Genomic DNA, 19,230 nt, shown 5'->3' on the forward strand with positions numbered 1-19,230 from the left:
ATAATAAACACAAAAACGCCATAATTATCTATCCATCTGTTTTCCGTACCGCTTATTCCTCATTGGGGTCGGGGGTCTTCGGGCACGAGGCACAGGACAACCTGAATTGGTTGCCTGCCATGCATGTTTTTGGACTGTGGGAGGAAACCGGAGGACCCAGAGAAAACCCACACGGGCCCAAGAAGAACATGCAAACTCCACACAGAGAGGCCGGACCGGGACGGAACTGGCGACCTCTGCACTGTGAAGCAAGCGAGCTAACCACTCGACTACCGGGCCATTATTATTATTATTATTATTATTATTATTATTATTATTATTATTATTATTATTATTATTATTATTATTATTATTATTATTATTATTATTTGTACTTGTACTTGTACTTAAGAATTGGGGGACAGGGTTGATGCTGAGTTCATAGGCGGCGGGAAAGGGGAGTATCACACCAACTTGGCAGAGAAGTGCGCATACTGAGGAGGTTTCATGTGGACATTTCTTGGAGGCTCTGGAACGAAACTCAACGAGTCCCTGAATTTCTTCCACTTCAGCTGTCCACCTTGAGGATATATGGGGAATTAAATAGTCCATCCGAGTTATAATTTATAGCTTTCTTTAAACCAGGCGCGTCTTGCGAATCGTGGGGATGTGACGTAACCACGAATTTCATTCTTTCGTTCTTTCTCTCTGGGTAAAGCATCAACTTCATTAATCTGCTGTATGGATCTCCAACAGGTTTGATTTTTTTTTTCTTTCCTGTCAAAAATTATGAATAGACCAACATATCCGGGACTTTGTTTTTTGTGGTGAATATTTGGGTGTAGTCGCCCCTTTACGCACGAAACATTCTTCCAGTTCCCTGGAAGTCCATTTCGGCATGCTGTGTGACGTTGATTTTCAGATGCTCACCTTCATCTGGAATAAATCAATTCTTTTTCAAATGCTCTAAAAAAGCATGCTGAGACTGTGACCTCCGCCGGGAGAGTGTTTAGCGACATCTCGTCATAATGTGGCGGCTTTTAACTCTCAGTGTGGCACTATTGTGTCTACTGACATGGGCAGACGAAGTCGACAGTTTCAGCCGTCGCACTCGAGCGCATTTGCGTCAGCGAGCCAGGCTGGATCGACCACAGGTGGGCAGGGGGCGCCAATTTAGGCGTGTGCGCCCTGGATTCGGTTCAGCCATATCCGTTCATGGTTACAAGAATGGCGAAGGCATACCAGCAGATGAGGGCACACCAACAACTCGGGGTGTGCATGACAGAAGAGTGCCGGGGACAAGAAGAAGGGTCGGGGGGCACCCCCAGTCGCGGATGCTGCAAGATGAGGGCGCCCCCAGACCGAGGGCCAGGGTGTCGCGGATGCCCAGCAGTGCCGGTTCGCCCAACCTGTTGGCCAGTTTTGCGGGGAAAAACCGAGTTCTGGTGATCTCAGCGCCTCACGATTCTGACGGATATTACCGACTGATGATGTCCTTGCTGAAATCGGATGTATACTGCGAGCTGGCAGAGAGGCATGTCCAACAGATTGTCATGTTCCACCAAGAAGGTGAGATGGGTGGCAAGGTGCGGCGGATCACCAATGAGGGCAAAGTGATGGAAGAGCCACTGGACACCACCCTTATCCCAAGACTCATGAGCTTTCTCAAACTAGAGAAAGGTACACTTTGGATTTGGTTATTGTTTTTACACTGTTTTGTTCGTCTCATTTGTTAAAAAAAACTATATATATTAACTGTTTTTGTGCTCAGGCCAAAGATTTGCTCAAAAGCTATACTTATAGAGCACTTTAAAACAACTGCAGTTGTCAATAAAGTGTTGTACAACGGGGAAAAATAATTCATACAACAATAACAATAACACAAAAATCATAGCAAAGACAGTAGAAAAAAACTGTAAAACTAAAAATAAAGTTTATGCTGAGTGAAAAGCCAAATTATTAAAAAAAGACAGGTCTTAAAGATGGACAGTGGGTGGACTTTCCTAACATTCAGCGGGAGGTCATTCCAAATAGGCACCAGCAATAGAAAAGACGAGATCCTCTCTGCGCCTCCAAGTTCTCTGTACCTCAAAAAGTGTCTGGTCCATAGACCTCAGGCAGGTGGGTTGGGGCGAAGTTCAGAGAGTTAAGGTAGGGCAAGGCCATTTTAAATATTTCAAAAGAAATAATAGAATCTTTAAAAAAAATCTAAAATTGTATAAGGAGCAAATGAATGTTTGCCAAAGCAGCATTTTTAATGAACTGAAAACGCGTAATGCTACTCTAAGCAATAAAAGCATTCATTTGGCACCACCTTGGTGAATGTTAGTGCTTAGGAACTGCGTCAAAGTGAGTTGAAGAGTTTTATTTTTGCCAACATAGAATTTTACTGCCATCATGTTGAATCTATAGGCAATTCTAAACCTGGTGGTGGTGTGGAGCATCAATTACAGGGGGATTTTATAATTTGTCACAGGGCTCTCTTCCCTGTCCCCTGAGAATAGTGTGGGTTCACCCTGTCCTTATTTCCAAATATTTCTTATCTGGTTCACTTTTGACTTTTATCCCCTACATTTGAAAACATCTCGTATATCTGTCTTTTCTACCGGGTTCTTTGCCAATAGAGGGTTGCTAGATTTGAATTGTAATGAATTATATGGATTTTGTTCTTTAAAAAACAATTTCATTGGATTCATTGAAGGTAAAATTATCTAAGTGTTACAAAATGCCTCCACGCACAAGGTTGATTGAAAACCAAACTGTTTTTGATGTTCAGGAAACATCACATTGTCTTTGTTTTTCATTACTGCCTTCAGTGGTCACATAAGGTTCATCCAAGTATCAAAATAACAAAAACGGTACACCAGGTTAAATTGTCTTCAGTGTTTCTAAAATTATGCATCCCATAAATGTATCTATCTTTCAGTCTCATCGCAAACTTAATCTGAGTTTCACTATCATGTTGTACTCTGTTGTAATCTGTAGGTAAATTTGGAATGGTGCTGCTGAAAAAAACCCTGCAGGTTGAGGAGAGATACCCATACCCTGTGAGGCTGGAGGCCATGTATGAAGTCATCGACCAGTCACCCATGAGGAAGCTGGAGAAAATTCGCCAAAAAGGCTTTGTCCAGAAGTGTAAAGGAGCTGGCGTTGAGGGTCAAGTGGAGGAGGGCACACTTACCGGTGAGAAGCATCAAACCCAAAGTGAAAGTCTTTAATTGAAACCATATATTTAGGCAACATGACTTACCGGATGTCATGTGTGCATGGACAGTGATCACACCTGTCGGAGGAAAACCAGGAAAGAAATCCTGAGAAAGCCCACAACAACAACATCAACAACAACAACGACCACTGCTCGACCAACAACAACCCGGCCACCAACTACTACCACGACAACCAAAGCAACAACCACCACAACAACAAAAGCCACAACCACCACACGAAGAACCACCACCAAAAGAACCACCACCACCCTGACACCAATAAAAGTGCAGACCCAAACCGTGCTGCTCTCTGCCCCCAGAACCACAGAGGACCCATATTACTACAACCAAAGGGAGCGGGAGATTACCCCAGGCAAAACCACTCCGTCTGGAGAAAACAACACAGACAAGGTTAGCAAAGATCCCCGCAACCACAAGCTGGTACCCGCCACAAGGAAACCATCCAAGATCAAACCCACCAAGAAAAAGAACGAGGGGAAGAAAGTGAGTTGTTGAATGTATAATGTTCAAGCAGTGATTTCCAAGGGGTGAGGACGGTACAGAGAGTCATTTCAGTTCAGTTCTGTTGAACTTCAGTCTAATATACAGTATCTGTATTTATTTCAGAATCTGAATCATCGTTATTGGCCAAATATGTCGAACACACAAGGAATTTGTCTCGGGTTGTACAGGCTATACTCATATTATCATAAACAACGACAACCGAGGTCAAGTTGTATAGGTTCCAAAATGCCTCATCACCTTTGTGAGAATAAAGTGAATCAGAAAAGGGATGGATTTATGGATTGGATTGGATGTACCTTTATTTGTCTCCCAGTGGAGAAATTTACATTTCACAGCAGCAAAGTTATGAAAGCAAGAGGAAAGGAAAGAAAGAAGTAGAAAAACAAAATACAGGAGCTGCTGGAAAGGCAGCCACTCTCACGGCGAAAAAACGAGAGAAAACAACAAAAATGAGAAAAAACAAGGTCCACACTGGATGGTCTGCTTTGAACTCAGAATATCAGAACTTTGAGGGCGATGCCTATTGGTTTCTATATGCAACAATTTTTATATTGCTGAGGAAACTACCAATACGTACATTCAGGACTCATGCATTTCTTTAGTGCAGTAAGTAGATCCCAAAATTGCCAAAAACCCCTTCAAGATCTTAACAGACTTGTCTCGCCCATGAATCACGCAGACAAAATCGAAACAAATGACATAATAACATCCAAGGGTTGCACACATCACAATTTGGGAATGCCATATGCATAGACCTGGACTAAATCATAAGAGGCCGACTACCATGAAGAAAACGTTCATTATGGCTGTAAACTAACAGACTATATCCATGCAGATGCTGACAAATGAGTATGCGCAGAAGTACAACACCGGTAAGCCCACTGTCACATATCCCGAGGAGGTTGACAGCATCACCAATGTCAGTCCCACCAGGAAGGGGAAGGCCAAGCACGACAAAAAGAAGAAGGAAAAGGCAAGCAGGAAGGCAGAGCGAAGGGCCGGAAAGGCCGGCAAAGAAGGAAAGAGCGGAGGGAAGAAGAACGGAAAAAAACTGTCAAAGTACCCGGAAAAGGAGGACTTCCCGAAACCCACCAAAAAGCCCAACCCGCCTCCGAAGGGGTCGCTGGACTCTTTTTTGGGCTACTTTGAGAACCGAAGGCGACTTCTGGTAAAGAAAACCTTTAAACCTTGTTAACCTTCCTATTTCCGGTGTCCGTATCCTTCACACATGCCTGAGTAGTGGTACACAACTGTTAGCATTTGCTTTATAACCCGACATTGCCAACATGTGGATCCAAGTAACCTAATCCGCTCCATGTTCTCAGTAGCATCAGGGCGGATTGCACATCAGCCATGACACATCGCAATATCTGGGTAACTGAAGACAGAACAGAGCAAGCAAGATTTATAGTTTGTGACGACTGCAGCAAAATCAACTCCCTTTTTTAGAATCTGGCCTCCACACAGTACAATACATCTCATATCCTTCAAGATAACAGCCACCACTCATGTGTTTTTTACTTCTATGGCTAATTCTCTACAGTCTATAGCAGTGGTTCTTAACCTGGGTCCGCTCGAACCCCAGGGGTTCGGTCAGTCGGTCTCAGGGGTTCGGTGGATCCTCCGTCACAGAGGTCCACCCCTCAGTCTAGACTGCAGTTAGTAGGCACAGTCATTGGAAGAAGGGTTTGGTGAAGGAGCATATGAAACTGGTGGGGTTCGGTGCCTCCAACAAGATTAAGAACCACGGGTCTGCAGTATATCCCATGAGTTTATGTACTACAGTTCATTATCGCTAATGTTACCTTTCCAACCAGTGCGCTGCCACAACCAATTAGCATGTCGTGAGGGATCAATAAGTGATACTAATGCAGATAATGTGAAGGTTTGTATAGATGTAGCTCAACTTCCCATCATTGACTTCACATTTGTTCGTGTTCAGACAGCAAACCTGAGCATGAACCACCAAACAGCACCTCTGCCGGTACACTACACTAGACATCAATAGCTTCAAAGTGTCGTTCCTGAACTCATGTACATAATAATCAAAGAACATTCATTTCTTTGAAAACTTGAGTCATTAACATTCAACAAGCAAAAACAATGTTTATCCTTAATGTAGCAGATTTAGTTGTCCGTGCTTGATTTTTAAGGTGCAAGTGTATCTCTCGGCTCTGCAGCTGTGTGCGAAGAGACTGTGCGTCTGTTTTGCAGCCGGCATAGATTGTTATCACACAGACAGGCTGGGAAAATATAGCCCATCCTCCACTTGCAGGTTAATGTAAATACCAACTCTGCAGAGTGTGACCTCTACATATGAACCCAAACTTACCCCTCCCCTTCTTTCCACAGCTGGTGACATCACCCAGCGAGGAGAACAAGATGTATGCCCAGCAAAGGGATGAGTACTTGGAGTCTGTGTGCGAGATGGCAATAAGAAAAGTTTCCATTATCGCGATCTTTGGCTCACTCATCAACTCCACCATGAAAATTGACCACTACCAGTTGGGTAAGGAGCGCACACATGCGTGAACATCCGAACAAACTATACACAAGTCTTCACTTGTTTTGGGGCTTGGGGGGCAGCGTTGTACAGCCAGCAGTGCTTGCTGTTGCTGAGTCATACGCCCACTCAGCGAATGTTTTCCAGACTTTACTCAACGTGTGGGTTGGGATTGTAACTACGTACTTTGCTAACACTCCACCACATCGCACTTCAGCCTGCACTCATAGAGGCTTTAAAGGACTTTATTCAAACATCTGACAAACCATTGCTGTCCAACAAAAGGCATTTAGTGAGGAGCACCCTGCTTTTGTATCCAAAACATGGCAAAATGGAATAGATACTCAAACATGAGAACATTTGGAGATAGCAATGCCCTGGTTATTTGCAACAAAGTCAACTTATTTGGGTGGGAGCTGTAACCTTGTTTTGATCCAGTAACAAACCAATTGAAAAATTGATCATCATTTGAATCACATTTTTTTCTTCAAAAACAAAGTGAAAGAAACTTCTTCAAAAACAATGTGAAATAAACCGTGTGTGTTGTTGCAGTACTTACCAAGAAGGAATTGGTTTACTTTTTGATCTAGAACTGGATCCTGACTACTTTTCAGCACTTTGGAAGTACGAAAGGGCAATATGAGGTGCAGCTTTGATTTTAGCAGAGATTAAAGTGTTTTTTGTCATGATCTGGTTCCAAAATTCATTCATTCATTCATTCATTCATTCATTCATTCATTCATTCATTCATTCATCGTCCGGACCGCTTTATCCTCACAACGGTCAGGGGTTTGCTGGAGCATATTCCAGCTGTCTTATGGGCACCAACCGCGGTACACCCTGAATTGGTTGCCAGCCAATTGGTTCCAAAATATTTATTTAAATTGTTTTTGAAACATGATCTGCACCCTCTTTGTTGTCTGAGGCAGTCATAGATGAAAGAGGAGAGTATCAAAGCTTCTGACAGACCTCTGGCAATGTTTTCCCTCCCTACAAAAGGCAGCATTTACCTTTGTACAGTCGGCCCCACTTTCAATGCAGATAACTCTACAACCAAGTAAGATTTTCAAAATAAACTTTTTTTTCTGATGAAAGAAGAGGGTCTAAGGTTTCTTACACTGCACTGAATGTTATGTAGTCCTAAACCTCAATATTCTATGGGTCCTGCCATTTCAGTGAAAATGACCAAAACCCTAGCACTGGAGTGGACACATTTTTGCACATCATCTGACAGTCAATGAGTTCATCACATTGATTAACATTAGTCATGCTCATTCATGAACAACATATAAAAAAATGTTTTCGTTTGATGTTTATATGTGGATGTAACATTGTTCTATATCTAAAATCTCGATCCAGATCTTTTTTTAATAAGTCGGACTGTTTTAGAATGTTCCCAGTGAAATCAAATTTGAAACATCAGTAATGCCAAAACGGCATAACTCATGATTAAATTTGCAAATTAGTAGATAGCAAATGTTTTCTTTTTGGCCTCTGTGTAAATTGATTACTCTTGGCTACAAAAATCTCAAATCTGAAACAAGTTAAAAAAATCATTTATTTTAGATCTTTAAACATGGATAAAGACAAATCAATGAATGAACTTGTTTTATGATCAAAAATCTAAATCTTATATTCCTCAAAAAGCTTAAATCTGAGAAAATCTGGCACAAAGCTCCAATATACCACAACAACCTAAATAACGTGTTACTGAATCAATAAAAATTCAGATACGTTTAATCTTGATCCGGATCCACTTTGTGAATTTTGAAACAGTGAAGGCAAACACATTGTACCTCACTGGCCTGTAACAAAACCTCAAACATTAAATGCTTTTTGGAATTGTGCAGTGGGCGTCATTTCTAACATTTCCAGACATTGTTAGGTCAGTGTATGACTCTATAAAACTTTATGACTCCCCATGTCTCACCACAAGACAAGGTTTCATCTGCATGGAATTTTTTGGCCTTAAAATTGGAAGGTGATGTCACCTATCCGTGACACATGCTGTTTTTCTACAAAAAAACATGTGTGTCTACAAACAAGTGTTTCTTTTTTTGTTCCTCTACTCACTGTTGGATTTAGATGACCTCACTTTCTACATTTTGGTTTATCAGAATGTACAATGTGTGACTGAGTACTTTCTCTTATTTCACATTTCAAACCAAATCAATGAAAGTGTATTGTTTCCCAGTGACACACTTGATGGTGTCTCGCATACTGATGAGAAGTTGTACAGTGGTTGGAAATCACTGGCCTAAGTGTACATGTTTCTTAGCAAATGACACACTGTAAAACTTGGCCTGGCCAACACGTCTGCACAAACTTTATCAGCTATCAATTATCAAATGACCCTGAGCAAATCCTTCACTTTTTGGATATTGGATATAGTTAGCATTTTCTTCGGTCAATCAAATCAAGTAAACACATTTATATCAAGTCAAGTCAAAGTGAAAGTCAGCTTTATTGTCAAATATGCTAATATGCATGATAATAATAATAATACATTACATTTTAAGTGCCTTTCAAAGTTCTCAAGGACACTTTACAGTCACAGACAAGCATAGGCACTGTAATAAATAAAATACAATCACAAATAGAATACAATAAATAAAATAAAATTACAGCACAGATGAAATTACTGTCCTCTCGGACCCAGCGTGCAAGGCACTTATTTTTTTTTACAAACATAATAAACACGAAAACGCCAATTTCCCGGGAGAGAAAGTAGCCGCTGCGTGTTCACGCGCCGCCATCTTGGGGGAAAAAAATAAATAAAAAAAAATAACAAATAATATGACAACACAAAGACACAGATATATTTTACAAATTTCCCCATTGTGGGACGAATAAAGGTTTTCTGATTCTGCGTCTGATATTTAGGTTATCTTAACTTATCTTAACCTGAGTTCGATTCTAAATGGGAATTGGAAGAAATATTTTTCAGTTACTTGCACTTTTGCCTCTGAATGTCCACCAGTTAACTCATTTGGTTTGCCTTAGACCATCACCTCTTGCTGGGAGGTATGGATGATTAAAAGCTTTCATGTCTGCAAACGGCAGACACTTAAAGTCAACTCCAAAGTCACATCCCACCTCGCTGAGCAGTCGGGGAGTAAAAGGAGCTCTTTGTTGAGTTTGTCCCAGATTGACTTTGCTGCGATTCCTCAAATATTTACTTCCCTTCACGTCCATTCGAGAAACTAGTGACTTTCTTCTTCTTCAGAGAATGACAAGCCGATGAAGGGACTTCGTCAGGAGGACCTTGTGAACCAGGATCTGATCACCGAGTTGAGGAAAGAGTTCAGCATGGTCCATGATGACTTCCACATGGTCCTCACTGACACAGACATGAGAGTCAAGGTGAGCTGCATGGAACAACATGCCGTCACAACTCAAAATACCGCTGTTTTCCACTTGCCACGACTAGGTTCAGTTGTCAGACTGAATCTTTGTTGTGCAGTGGAGAATGATTTTGGTTTACTTGAATTGTGTTCAAATCCCACAATTCTGTTCACTAACATGAAATAAGGCATCAAATACAACTTTAAATTTGAAAAAAATGGGAAGTTGTGCAACCCTTACCAAACACTCAAGCTGGTAGAATGTGGAAAGGGGCAACAGCGCCAGTGTGCTCTCATGCACTGGAAGAAACACACAAATTACACTTAACCGAAAGCATAAACTAGGATTTTAACTCCCAACTGCATTTGGTGCATTTTGCCACAAATGCGCCAAACAATATTGAAATCATGTTCTTCTTTTCCTTTTGGCTTTTCCCTTCAAGGGATCGTCACAGCGAATCAGTGTCCTCTATCTTCAGAGGTTTGATTCGCATGTTTGTTTTGGTCAAGCTTTTATGTCGGATGCCCTTTCTGACACAACCGTTTGTATTTATCCGGGCTTGGGACCGGCACAAGAAGACACTGTCTTAAGTCCTCTTGTGGCTACAGAACAAGCAACTATATGAACTTAATAAAATTGAAGATACTCAGTAAAAGGCTCCCAAACACACACATATTTCTATGAACATAGAAAAAGAAAAAAAGGAAGATGAACAAGACAAGCCCAATAAAGTGCTTATAAACACAAAGCAATGATTTGGAAATCATCTATCCGATCAGAATTTTTAAAACAGTACTTCTGACACCAGCGTTTGTGTCAAAGTGAATCCCTACCCCTTCACAGCTATAGGAAAACCAATAAATGAATCCAGTGTCAGAAAGTGGCATACAAAGCTCACAAACAATGCCAAAATGTTTTCCTCACCTACACGAAAGAATATACTTCATCACCTTGATCTGCATTTTTGGAAAATAACAAAAATCACCCGAATGGAAAAAAGGTAGAGGCGAGGAATTAATTTTCTCTGTGGAGTCACATAGTCATACTCGAAACCCAAAAGATGGTTCTGACCATTACAGCTTTTTTATAGATTCAGCTACTTTGTACCATAAAAACTAAAACTGTCAAGTGACTAATGCTAGTCCCTTTTTGAGCCATCCATCATAATGTCATTTTAACCCTTTCACGGACAGCGTTCACAGCTGCAGTGGACACATTATTTATTTATTTATTTATTTATTATTTGTTTGTTTATTGTCATTGATGTGTTGTTATTTATTTATGGTTATTTATTTTTTATTCATTGTTATTTATGTATTTATTTATTTCTCACATTAATCGACCCAATAGTATAACTATGCCAGACTTAGCATCAGTGCTAGTTTTCCACCATTGTCCCGGGTTTTTGAACATAAAGATAACATGAAAAAAAAACATTGTCATCAGGTTATAGGTTATTTGTGCATGAAAGGGTGAAGGACAGTTTTTTTCTGTACTCCTAATGTTAATCCTCTATTTAAACTCTTGCCATCCATCCATTTCACAGCATAATATCCCGACCCTGTCAAAACACCACGTTGAAAACACTGTTAATTCTCACAACACAACATTTTTTGGAGGCTACTTGTATCCTGTACGAGTGCTCAATTGCCAGGAAACAAAAATGTCAGTGGGTTGTTTTTGGACGTGTGCATCAAAGAGGCTAGTGTTCGCTCACTCTGCTGACAGCAGCGTCTGTGGACCTGCGAGGATGTGGGTGGGTGGGTGTGAATAGTCGATCGGGAGTGCACATGGATTCACCCTAGCCTGAGAAATGAACATTGGATGTGGTTTGGAAGCATTGAATACAAGGCTCAGCATTTTGGGTGTTGCTTCCCAAAAGTGGGGATCAAGAATGTCGGACAATCACTGCAAACAATTTCTTATGCTTTTTGGAAACAGTTTTTTCTCCAGCCGTGTTCATACGTTTCCTTAAACTATTTATCCCGTTCAAATTCATGCAGAGGAGACCTCAGAGTGGGTCTTGAGTTGGATATTTTTCCATGCCAAGTTAGCTGCATAAACCACCACATTGCACATTTACTCTCTTTGGAGTTCATCTGAAAGACCAACAACCACGACTGGTCATCATATGATCTCAGGCTGTGAATGAGGTTTGTGCTCTCAAAAATTTGGAGTTCATGGAATGGAAATAAATTAAGCTTGCGACGCAGTGAGCACATCCACCTCAAACCTCTGAGTTCAAATATAGACTCGGCCTTCCTGCTTGGAGTTTACATGTTGTTCACATGACTGCGTGGTTGAGACAAGTACTCCTGTTGCCTCCCATATTCCAAAAACATGCATGGTGAGTTAATTTAAGACTTGTCCCTGGGTGCGATCATGTATGTGAATATTTGTTTGTTTCGTTGTTCTGCTATTGGCTGGCAACCAGTTGTAGGTGAGAGGTCACAATCAAATCCAGACCTTTTAATTGGCCCAAAGCAAAAGTAAAGAGCTACTGTATGTTCACTATATTCATGTGATATGATGTGCCAGCGGGCGGCCCAGAAGTCGAGTGGTTCGCACACCTGCTTCACAGTGCAGAAGTCGTGAGTTCAAGACCAGCTTCTCCCTGTGTGGAGTTTTCATGTACTCCCCAGGCCCATGTGGTTTTCCTCAGAGTCCTTCAGTTTCCTTCCACATTCCAAAAACATGCATGGCAGGCTGATGGAACACTCGAAAATGTCCCTAGGTGTCAGTGTGAAAGCGAATGGTTGTTTGTCTTTATGTGCCCTGTGATTGGCTGGCAATAAATTCTGGGTGTCCCCCGCCTGTTGCCCGAAGACGGCTTGGATAGGCTCCAGCACCCCCTACAATCCTAATGAGGATAAAGCGGTCTGAAAAATGGATGTATGGATGCCATCTGATTTGTTTGGAGTAAAGTAAGTTCTGTCTCATCTGTAGGGTATTAAATTGTCATGCATGGATGTTTTTTTTTTTTTTTCGGGGGACTTTAAAATTATGAGGACAATTATTTTATAATGATGGAGAGATGATTACAGAAGGGTACCCAGGTTGGCAAAATTGGCAAAAGTGGCCATTTCTGGGAAGAGGGCCTTTGCTACTCAGCTTGCAATACATACAGTACTGTATGTGCACTACGACAGTAGAAGTGGGATTTTCAATCAAAGCCTCGCCAGGATGAAAGATGTTCACCAGTAAATTGGTGTTTGTGAATTCGAACTGAGTGGCTATTGATCACTTCTCATTTGTATCCAAGTATCCAATAGCCCATTTCCACAAGATGAAAAATTTTGTTACTGAGTGGGTGTCACGGCTCAACTTTTCCATTGGATATCTTGACTTCTTTTCTCCAGCAATCCTATGAGGTTCCCATTGCCATGAAGGCCGTGTTCAACTACATCGACACATTCTCTTCCCGCATTCAAGAGATGGAGCAGCAGAAGCAAGACGGCGTCGTTTGCAAGAAAGAGGACAAGCCCAGATCTTTGGAGAACTTCCTCTCGAGGTCAGAACTTAAGAGTGGATCTGACATGATTCTGTCCCTGCTTGGGTGGTCCAAGGAACCTGTTTCCTCTTTTCGTGAGTCCGAGCCAATGAACTCAACCACAATTTATAGTGTTTAAAACCCTCAATTGACCGACTTGGACAGACTGATTTTGTTCTACAAATTTAAAGTCAATTAAATCACAACTATCGCCCCCCTAACACAAAATTATTGAGGATATACATTTTCCACAACGTCTTTGATGGCCAGGGTGACTTGGACTCCGGCGTGGGATTTCATCTGGTATTTTGGGCAATGGTCAACCAAAGTAATTGTGCATTAGTGCCAAGTACGCAGCTTGCACCGCTGCCCCAAAGCACGACCAAGGCCCCTAAATTTGTCATGACCGTAGGTTCCGCTGGAGGCGGCGTCTCTTCATCATCTCATCTCCCAATGACGAGGAGTGGGCCTACCAGCAGCAGCTTTACGGCCTGGGCAGTCAGGCCTGCAACCTTGGTGAGTAGCCCTACAATGGATTAGGAGAAGCTGATATACCTGCTTTGAAAATGAAAAGATTGAGCTCACCACAATGGAACAAAGGCTGTTCGCGTCAAAGGCTACCACTGAGTTGAGTTCACCGCAGCTCGGTAAATCCTTCATAGCCGTGTTGCTGCGCGGTGGTGGGACTTCAAACCAGACCACATGCGTCACAAAATAATTACAGACAAGAATCGTGATTGTGTCGCTCAAACAACAAACGCAGATTTGAATCCTCCTTCGATCCTTTTCCAACGTTCAGTTGTACCTTTCATTGCATTACAACTTCTTGGGTGCTTGATTTTCTTTTTGTTAGCACGTCGCGAGCCAATGTTTTTTTTACACAAGCAAACTTGCGATACACTGCTGCCAGAGTTAAGTGGATAGGCAATGGATAATGTACACTGCTCAAACAAAAATATTTTTCCATTCGATGAACTCAATGGGCACTATTCTGAGTTTCAAAACGGCATTTGTTAATGTATATTCGAGCCATCTCTGCTAGTTATTGTCAGTTTATTATTCCATTCAATTGTAGCAAAGGTTTTGGAGTTCTGATCATGTTCCAAACACTGCATACACCAAAAGACATAGAGCAGAAGCACCTCAAAGCGATTAATGTGTTTTTATTTTTTTATTCTCAAGAATCTATTCCTTTCATTTCGTAGTTTTTATCTTGGCTGCATTGAATTCAGGATATTAATGTGGCTGAAAAATTGCTTTCATTCAGACCAATTCCAGGTAGGTGAAACCATGCCAGTCGAAGCCGCCCAGGACCTTGAGACTCAGTAGCACTGGCCAAAGTACACTGGTATAGGGAGAGTTGCTTCAACCAGTTTACCTCAAAGGGCCAGCCAGGAAGCCAACAATAACAGTCAGCATTTTCTTGACCTTGTGGTCGGTCCGGGCAAGCCAAATTTGACTTGCAAAACATTTCTGTCGTCATCTATACACATTAACATAGATTTTAATTGTAAGGATCTCTGGAAAAAAATTAATGCTGTTATTTTGGACTTTTCTAAAATATTGACAACATGATTCTGATGCGGAGAGAGGATTCGGTTACAAATCCTCGACCAAGGACACACATTGACTGTTTGCTTGTTTTATTCCATACACACAATTCTTTTCTTTGTAATACATTGACAAAGGTCATGTGCATAGGTGTCAACATCGAGGCTAGGAGCCACTACGTCATTTTATGCGGCTTGCAAAGAAAGTCATGCATGTCAACTTGCAGGATCTTTGGTCAAATTTGCATGCACCATAAATAATTTTCCGATTTTGCATATACAGTAGTACAGTGAACCCTTGTTTATCGCGGGATATATGTTCCAAAAATAGCCGGCGATAGATGAAATCTGCGAAGTACAATGTAGTCAGCTTTTTTTTACACAATGCAAAACTGTACATACTGCAGAATGAAACAAAAAAGTCTTTTTTAATAGTTTAAAGAACGGTGTTGTAAAACAATATTTTGCTGCTGCGCCTATTCGTCCTGACTCTGCTGCGCTGTAGCGTCTTTTTCTACTGAAGGAGTCTTTCTCCGAGAGAAGAACATTGTTATCCATAGTTGTTGGCACTCTTTTTTTTTAGCAAGAAGATTTTTATAAACCGACATGGCCCGATTTCTAGAAGCAGAATGCTCCATGAGCTGTTCAAAGCCAGTGTGTTTGATTTTATTCTGCTTTGTTTGCTGTGTTTTCTTTTACTTTGTCTGTTTGTACATTTGCATGCCATTAATAATTAAAAAAAAAGTTCGTTTTTTTTCCCCCCTGAAAAAAAATGTGCGATGCACTGAAGCCGCGATAAGTGAACCGCGAAGTAGCGAGGGATCACTGTACATATAAGATGATCTAATGTCATATGGACTTGAAATCAATTGGATTGGATTGTCCCTTTGAGAGGTACATCTTTTAAAATGCATGAATATGTTGTTGGTAATAATCCTAAATGCTTATTTAGTAAATCCTAGACAAAACATGCCGTGTTAATGTCAGATTTGGTCGCTGGAAGAGAAAAAAATGTCTGATCCACATATTCTGTAAGGAGTTCATGTTGTTTTTGGCTGGGGTTCAAGCCTGTTCCACTCCCTTCTTGTTCCAAACAAAGACCTATCCTGCTGATGAGGCGAAAGGGGAAAAAAGTTTCATCTTGATATTCAGCATTTTGCCACAGTTCTAAAACAGTGTCTGTGTGACTCTTATTCTTGTCTCGGATGAAAAAAAAAGCTCCTCAACCACATTCCGCACAATCCTGGGACACCAGCACCACCTTCTCCTCTAACCAAGCGACCGCCGCTCACCTTAGAAAGATTCAAATAATCTACAGGCACAATGGGGCTATTGCAGATAAACTACTGCACAATGTCATGTCAATGTCAATGTCAATGTCCTGTGTCCTTGTGTGTTTTACATACTTGGCAATAAAGATGATTCTGATTCTGATTCTGATGTTATAAGCTGTATGCTTCTCTGTTAATGGGTGTTGCATTTTTTTCTCTTTTTGAAGGTTTAAGGCACATCTCCATTCTAAAGCTGGTTGGGACAGAGCTTTCGGACATGGGCGGAGTTTTGGAACTTTATCCTTTTAATGGTAAGGACCTGGAAAAAATTAGAAATGCCATGTGAATGTCAACACCACTTCTACATTGAATTGGATATACACTATGTCCAAAAAGGTTGGAGCAATTGGGCTTTTGCATGTGCTTTAAGAAAAAATTGAAAATGCACCAGTTTCTTTAGCGGTGGACTTCATTTGACCATCTCTCAATATCTTTTTTGCTCAACTTCCCGCTCTCTAATCTTGGGCTGAGGGCAAAATTGACTATAAAGTGATTGATCCATGACTTGAACAATTGAGTGCTATTGAAAACAGTTTAGAAATCATCCTGCTCACGTTTCGACATCATGCGATCAAGGTGACAATTCACAATTGAACAAAACAACCTCACTGTTGTGAGGTTTTAAACAGGATGTTATAAGAGTAGCATATTTTCCCCTCGATAAGGCGCTTCGCAGTATGAGACACAATTTCAAAAAATGGCCTATTTTAAAATGGTTTTATATATTGGGGCCAGCACATTGTGAGGTGCATAGAATAGTGGATGCGGTTGTGTTGAGCTCCTCTTCAGGCAATACAACACAATACAATACTGCAGCTGTAACAAAGCACTTTCCAGAACATTTTAGATACTACGCCCAAGAAATCAGAATAATGATCCTTGTACAAGACATATCGGACTACAAGGTGAACTTTTGAGAAAATTGATGGCTGTTAGGTGCGCTTTATGGTGTGGAATTTACGGTAAAGGGCCATTGAGCTTAGAGTGTCATCAGCAGCTTACAACAGAAATGCAGTAGTCACTGAGACTCGTTCAGTCACAGAGATGCAAAGAAGCGTATGTTCTTGGAAATGTACTGATTGATTCGGGGTTCAAAATCCTACTGTGAATTGTGTTGTTGTTGCACTTACAAATATGTGTTTTCTAGAAATAGTCTGTGGCTGTAGTAAAATGACGGCAAACTTACACTTTTTCAAATGTTTTAATTTTTTCATATTTTTGTTTTGTTTTTCAATCCAATGACTGCACTTTGCCTACTGCAGTATTGAATCAAGTCTTGGTTGAAAATGTTGAGGGGTGGGATGCTTCCCAGGAAGGCACCTGACTTACCAGAACAGCTTTTCTCCATTAAGTACTTGCACTCCATTCCCAATGTTTTCATTTATTCTTTTTAATCGTCTCTGCTTGACAGTTCTCCAAAGAGAAACGCCATAAATGTCGGTACCACTTCAGCTGCGGCAAAATGCTGCATAAAGCTTGCATCAGACACTATTAAATAAAGGCCATTCTGTGAAGTGTGGGAGATGACGAACCAGAACAAGCATCCTGTCTGTTTTTAAAATATTACTGAGTAAAGTCTGATATAATCTTGTTTTACAGTACAGTACTTGATTTGAACAGGTTATGTCAGTCACAGAAAAACACGTTTTCTGATAAGGATTCCATTGGTTTGAGTGACATGCTCCATTATGGATGAAAACATTGAAAACTTGGTCTACCGTTACCTTCAGATGAAATTTCTGCCAAGTCATGTAAGATCACTTTTTCCTACTCTCTATCCTTTGAGTTGCGTACGTGCAACCGTTTCTGAGTGTATTTACAACTGACCAAACCCAATGTCAACAAAATCATTCCACATCTGATGCAAAATTGCTCATCAGAAGAGGCACAACGTCAAGAAACCATTATGGGTGCTGAGAAACAATTAGTCTTCTAATTTATATTTACAAAATCCCCCAGACAGCAAGTGACATTTTGTCATATGATAACTAACACGAAATATGTTGGTGAATTTTGTGAATGTATGCTTTGTCATTTTATTTGGGCGACAGAAAACCAATTTTGCAGAGACCCACCTAATTTTTATGGTTGCGTCCCTTCCAGGGAGTGCGACTGTGGAGCGTGAGGGTCTGTCAGCCACCCTTGTCAAGGACATGAGGAACTACTTCCAAATCAGTCCAGAGTACTTTTCCATGCTGCTGGTAGGTAAGGACGGCAACGTCAAGTCCTGGTACCCCTCGCCCATGTGGTCCATGGCCATCATCTATGACCTGGTGGACTCCATGCAGCTGCGCCGGCAAGAAATGGCCATCCAGCAATCGCTGGGGATGCGCTGCCCTGAGGACGAATACGGTGGATATGGCTACCACCAGCATGGTTATGAGCATGGCTATCAGGATAGTTATCACCAGGGCTACGGTTACTAGCGGCTATCATGATGCGTGGGTGGATGCGAGACATACACAAGCTTGCGCTGCTTCTGTTTGAAGTTGGTGGCCCTCTAATTTTGCCTCTTCAACCAAGCAAATGACTGGGTAATTTTGTAGCACTAAGTGGAGGCTTTAAAATGATAGCTTTCACATTGCCACTTCCTCCAAATATAACCTTGTATGGCACCACTTAATGCTAATTTGCGGGAGGCTCTATCAATTGCAGCCAATAAAAGCATAAATGAGCATGAAGGGAGATGTATTCTATCCGATTTACACGTTAACAACTTTTTTACATTTCAAATCCTGCTCACATATTGTCATACATGTATTTATTGGACTTGTGTTGCATTCCTCACCGTTGCAGGTTTTCAGCTGCAGCTTGTTCTCTTTATTTGGGCTGCATTTTATTATTAAAAAAATTCTGCCCTACAATAAATTTCTTTTTCTTGGTTTTCATTTTGTATGTTTGTTTATTTTTTTTATTTATTGCTTGACACACAAGTGAAATGACACATGGCCTTTTATGTGAATATATACATACATTTTCTCATCCACTTTATCGTTACAAGGGTTGTGGGTGGTGTTGTGGCCAATTCTAGTTGTCTTCGGACAGTAGGTGGGGACACTCTGGACTGGTTGCCAGCCACACAGAGAGAACCATCCACGTCCAAGCTCACACCTTGCAGTGTTCCATCAGTTTACTCCCACATTCTAAAAACATGCATTGCAGGCTGATTAAACACTCCAAATTGTTCCGAGGTGTGAGTGGGAGCGTGAATGGTTGTTCGTTTCTGTGTGCTCTGCGATTGGCTGGTAACCAGTCCAGGGTGTCCCTGCCCTGACCCTAGTGATAATTCAGTTGTTCGGAT

At 41.2% G+C, this 19,230-nt stretch overlaps 1 protein-coding gene across 2 annotated transcripts; it reads left to right on the forward strand.

Annotated features, from left to right (window-relative positions):
* Positions 1 to 468: 468 nt before the first annotated feature.
* ccdc80 (coiled-coil domain containing 80) lies at positions 469 to 18,817 on the forward strand. 2 transcript variants are annotated; one of them, XM_089002267.1, is made up of 10 exons: positions 469 to 1,659; positions 2,965 to 3,169; positions 3,254 to 3,689; positions 4,546 to 4,878; positions 6,063 to 6,219; positions 9,440 to 9,576; positions 12,918 to 13,069; positions 13,461 to 13,564; positions 16,097 to 16,180; positions 18,033 to 18,817. In XM_089002267.1, the coding sequence occupies exons 1-10, from the start codon at positions 1,008 to 1,010 to the stop codon at positions 18,353 to 18,355; spliced, it is 2,583 nt and encodes an 860-aa protein (XP_088858393.1). In that variant the 5' UTR covers positions 469 to 1,007; the 3' UTR covers positions 18,356 to 18,817. The 2 variants fall into 2 exon arrangements, with proteins under 2 accessions (XP_088858393.1, XP_088858392.1); XM_089002266.1 differs by lacking the exons at positions 469 to 1,659; positions 2,965 to 3,169 and having other exon boundaries at positions 3,462 to 3,596.
* Positions 18,818 to 19,230: the final 413 nt, after the last annotated feature.

This window comes from Hippocampus bargibanti, linkage group LG08 (assembly GCF_051943395.1).
Source record: "Hippocampus bargibanti isolate YZ-2025 linkage group LG08, ASM5194339v1, whole genome shotgun sequence".
Lineage (NCBI taxonomy): Eukaryota > Metazoa > Chordata > Actinopteri > Syngnathiformes > Syngnathidae > Hippocampus > Hippocampus bargibanti.

Excerpts from the sequence above, each read along its gene's own strand:
- ccdc80 (XM_089002267.1), top strand. The coding sequence starts at position 1,008 with ATGTGGCGGCTTTTAACTCTCAGTGTGGCACTATTGTGTCTACTGACA. Across the intron at positions 3,690-4,545 it reads AAAAGAACGAGGGGAAGAAA|ATGCTGACAAATGAGTATGC; the intron begins GTGAGTTGTTGA and ends ATATCCATGCAG. Across the intron at positions 13,565-16,096 it reads CAGTCAGGCCTGCAACCTTG|GTTTAAGGCACATCTCCATT; the intron begins GTGAGTAGCCCT and ends CTCTTTTTGAAG.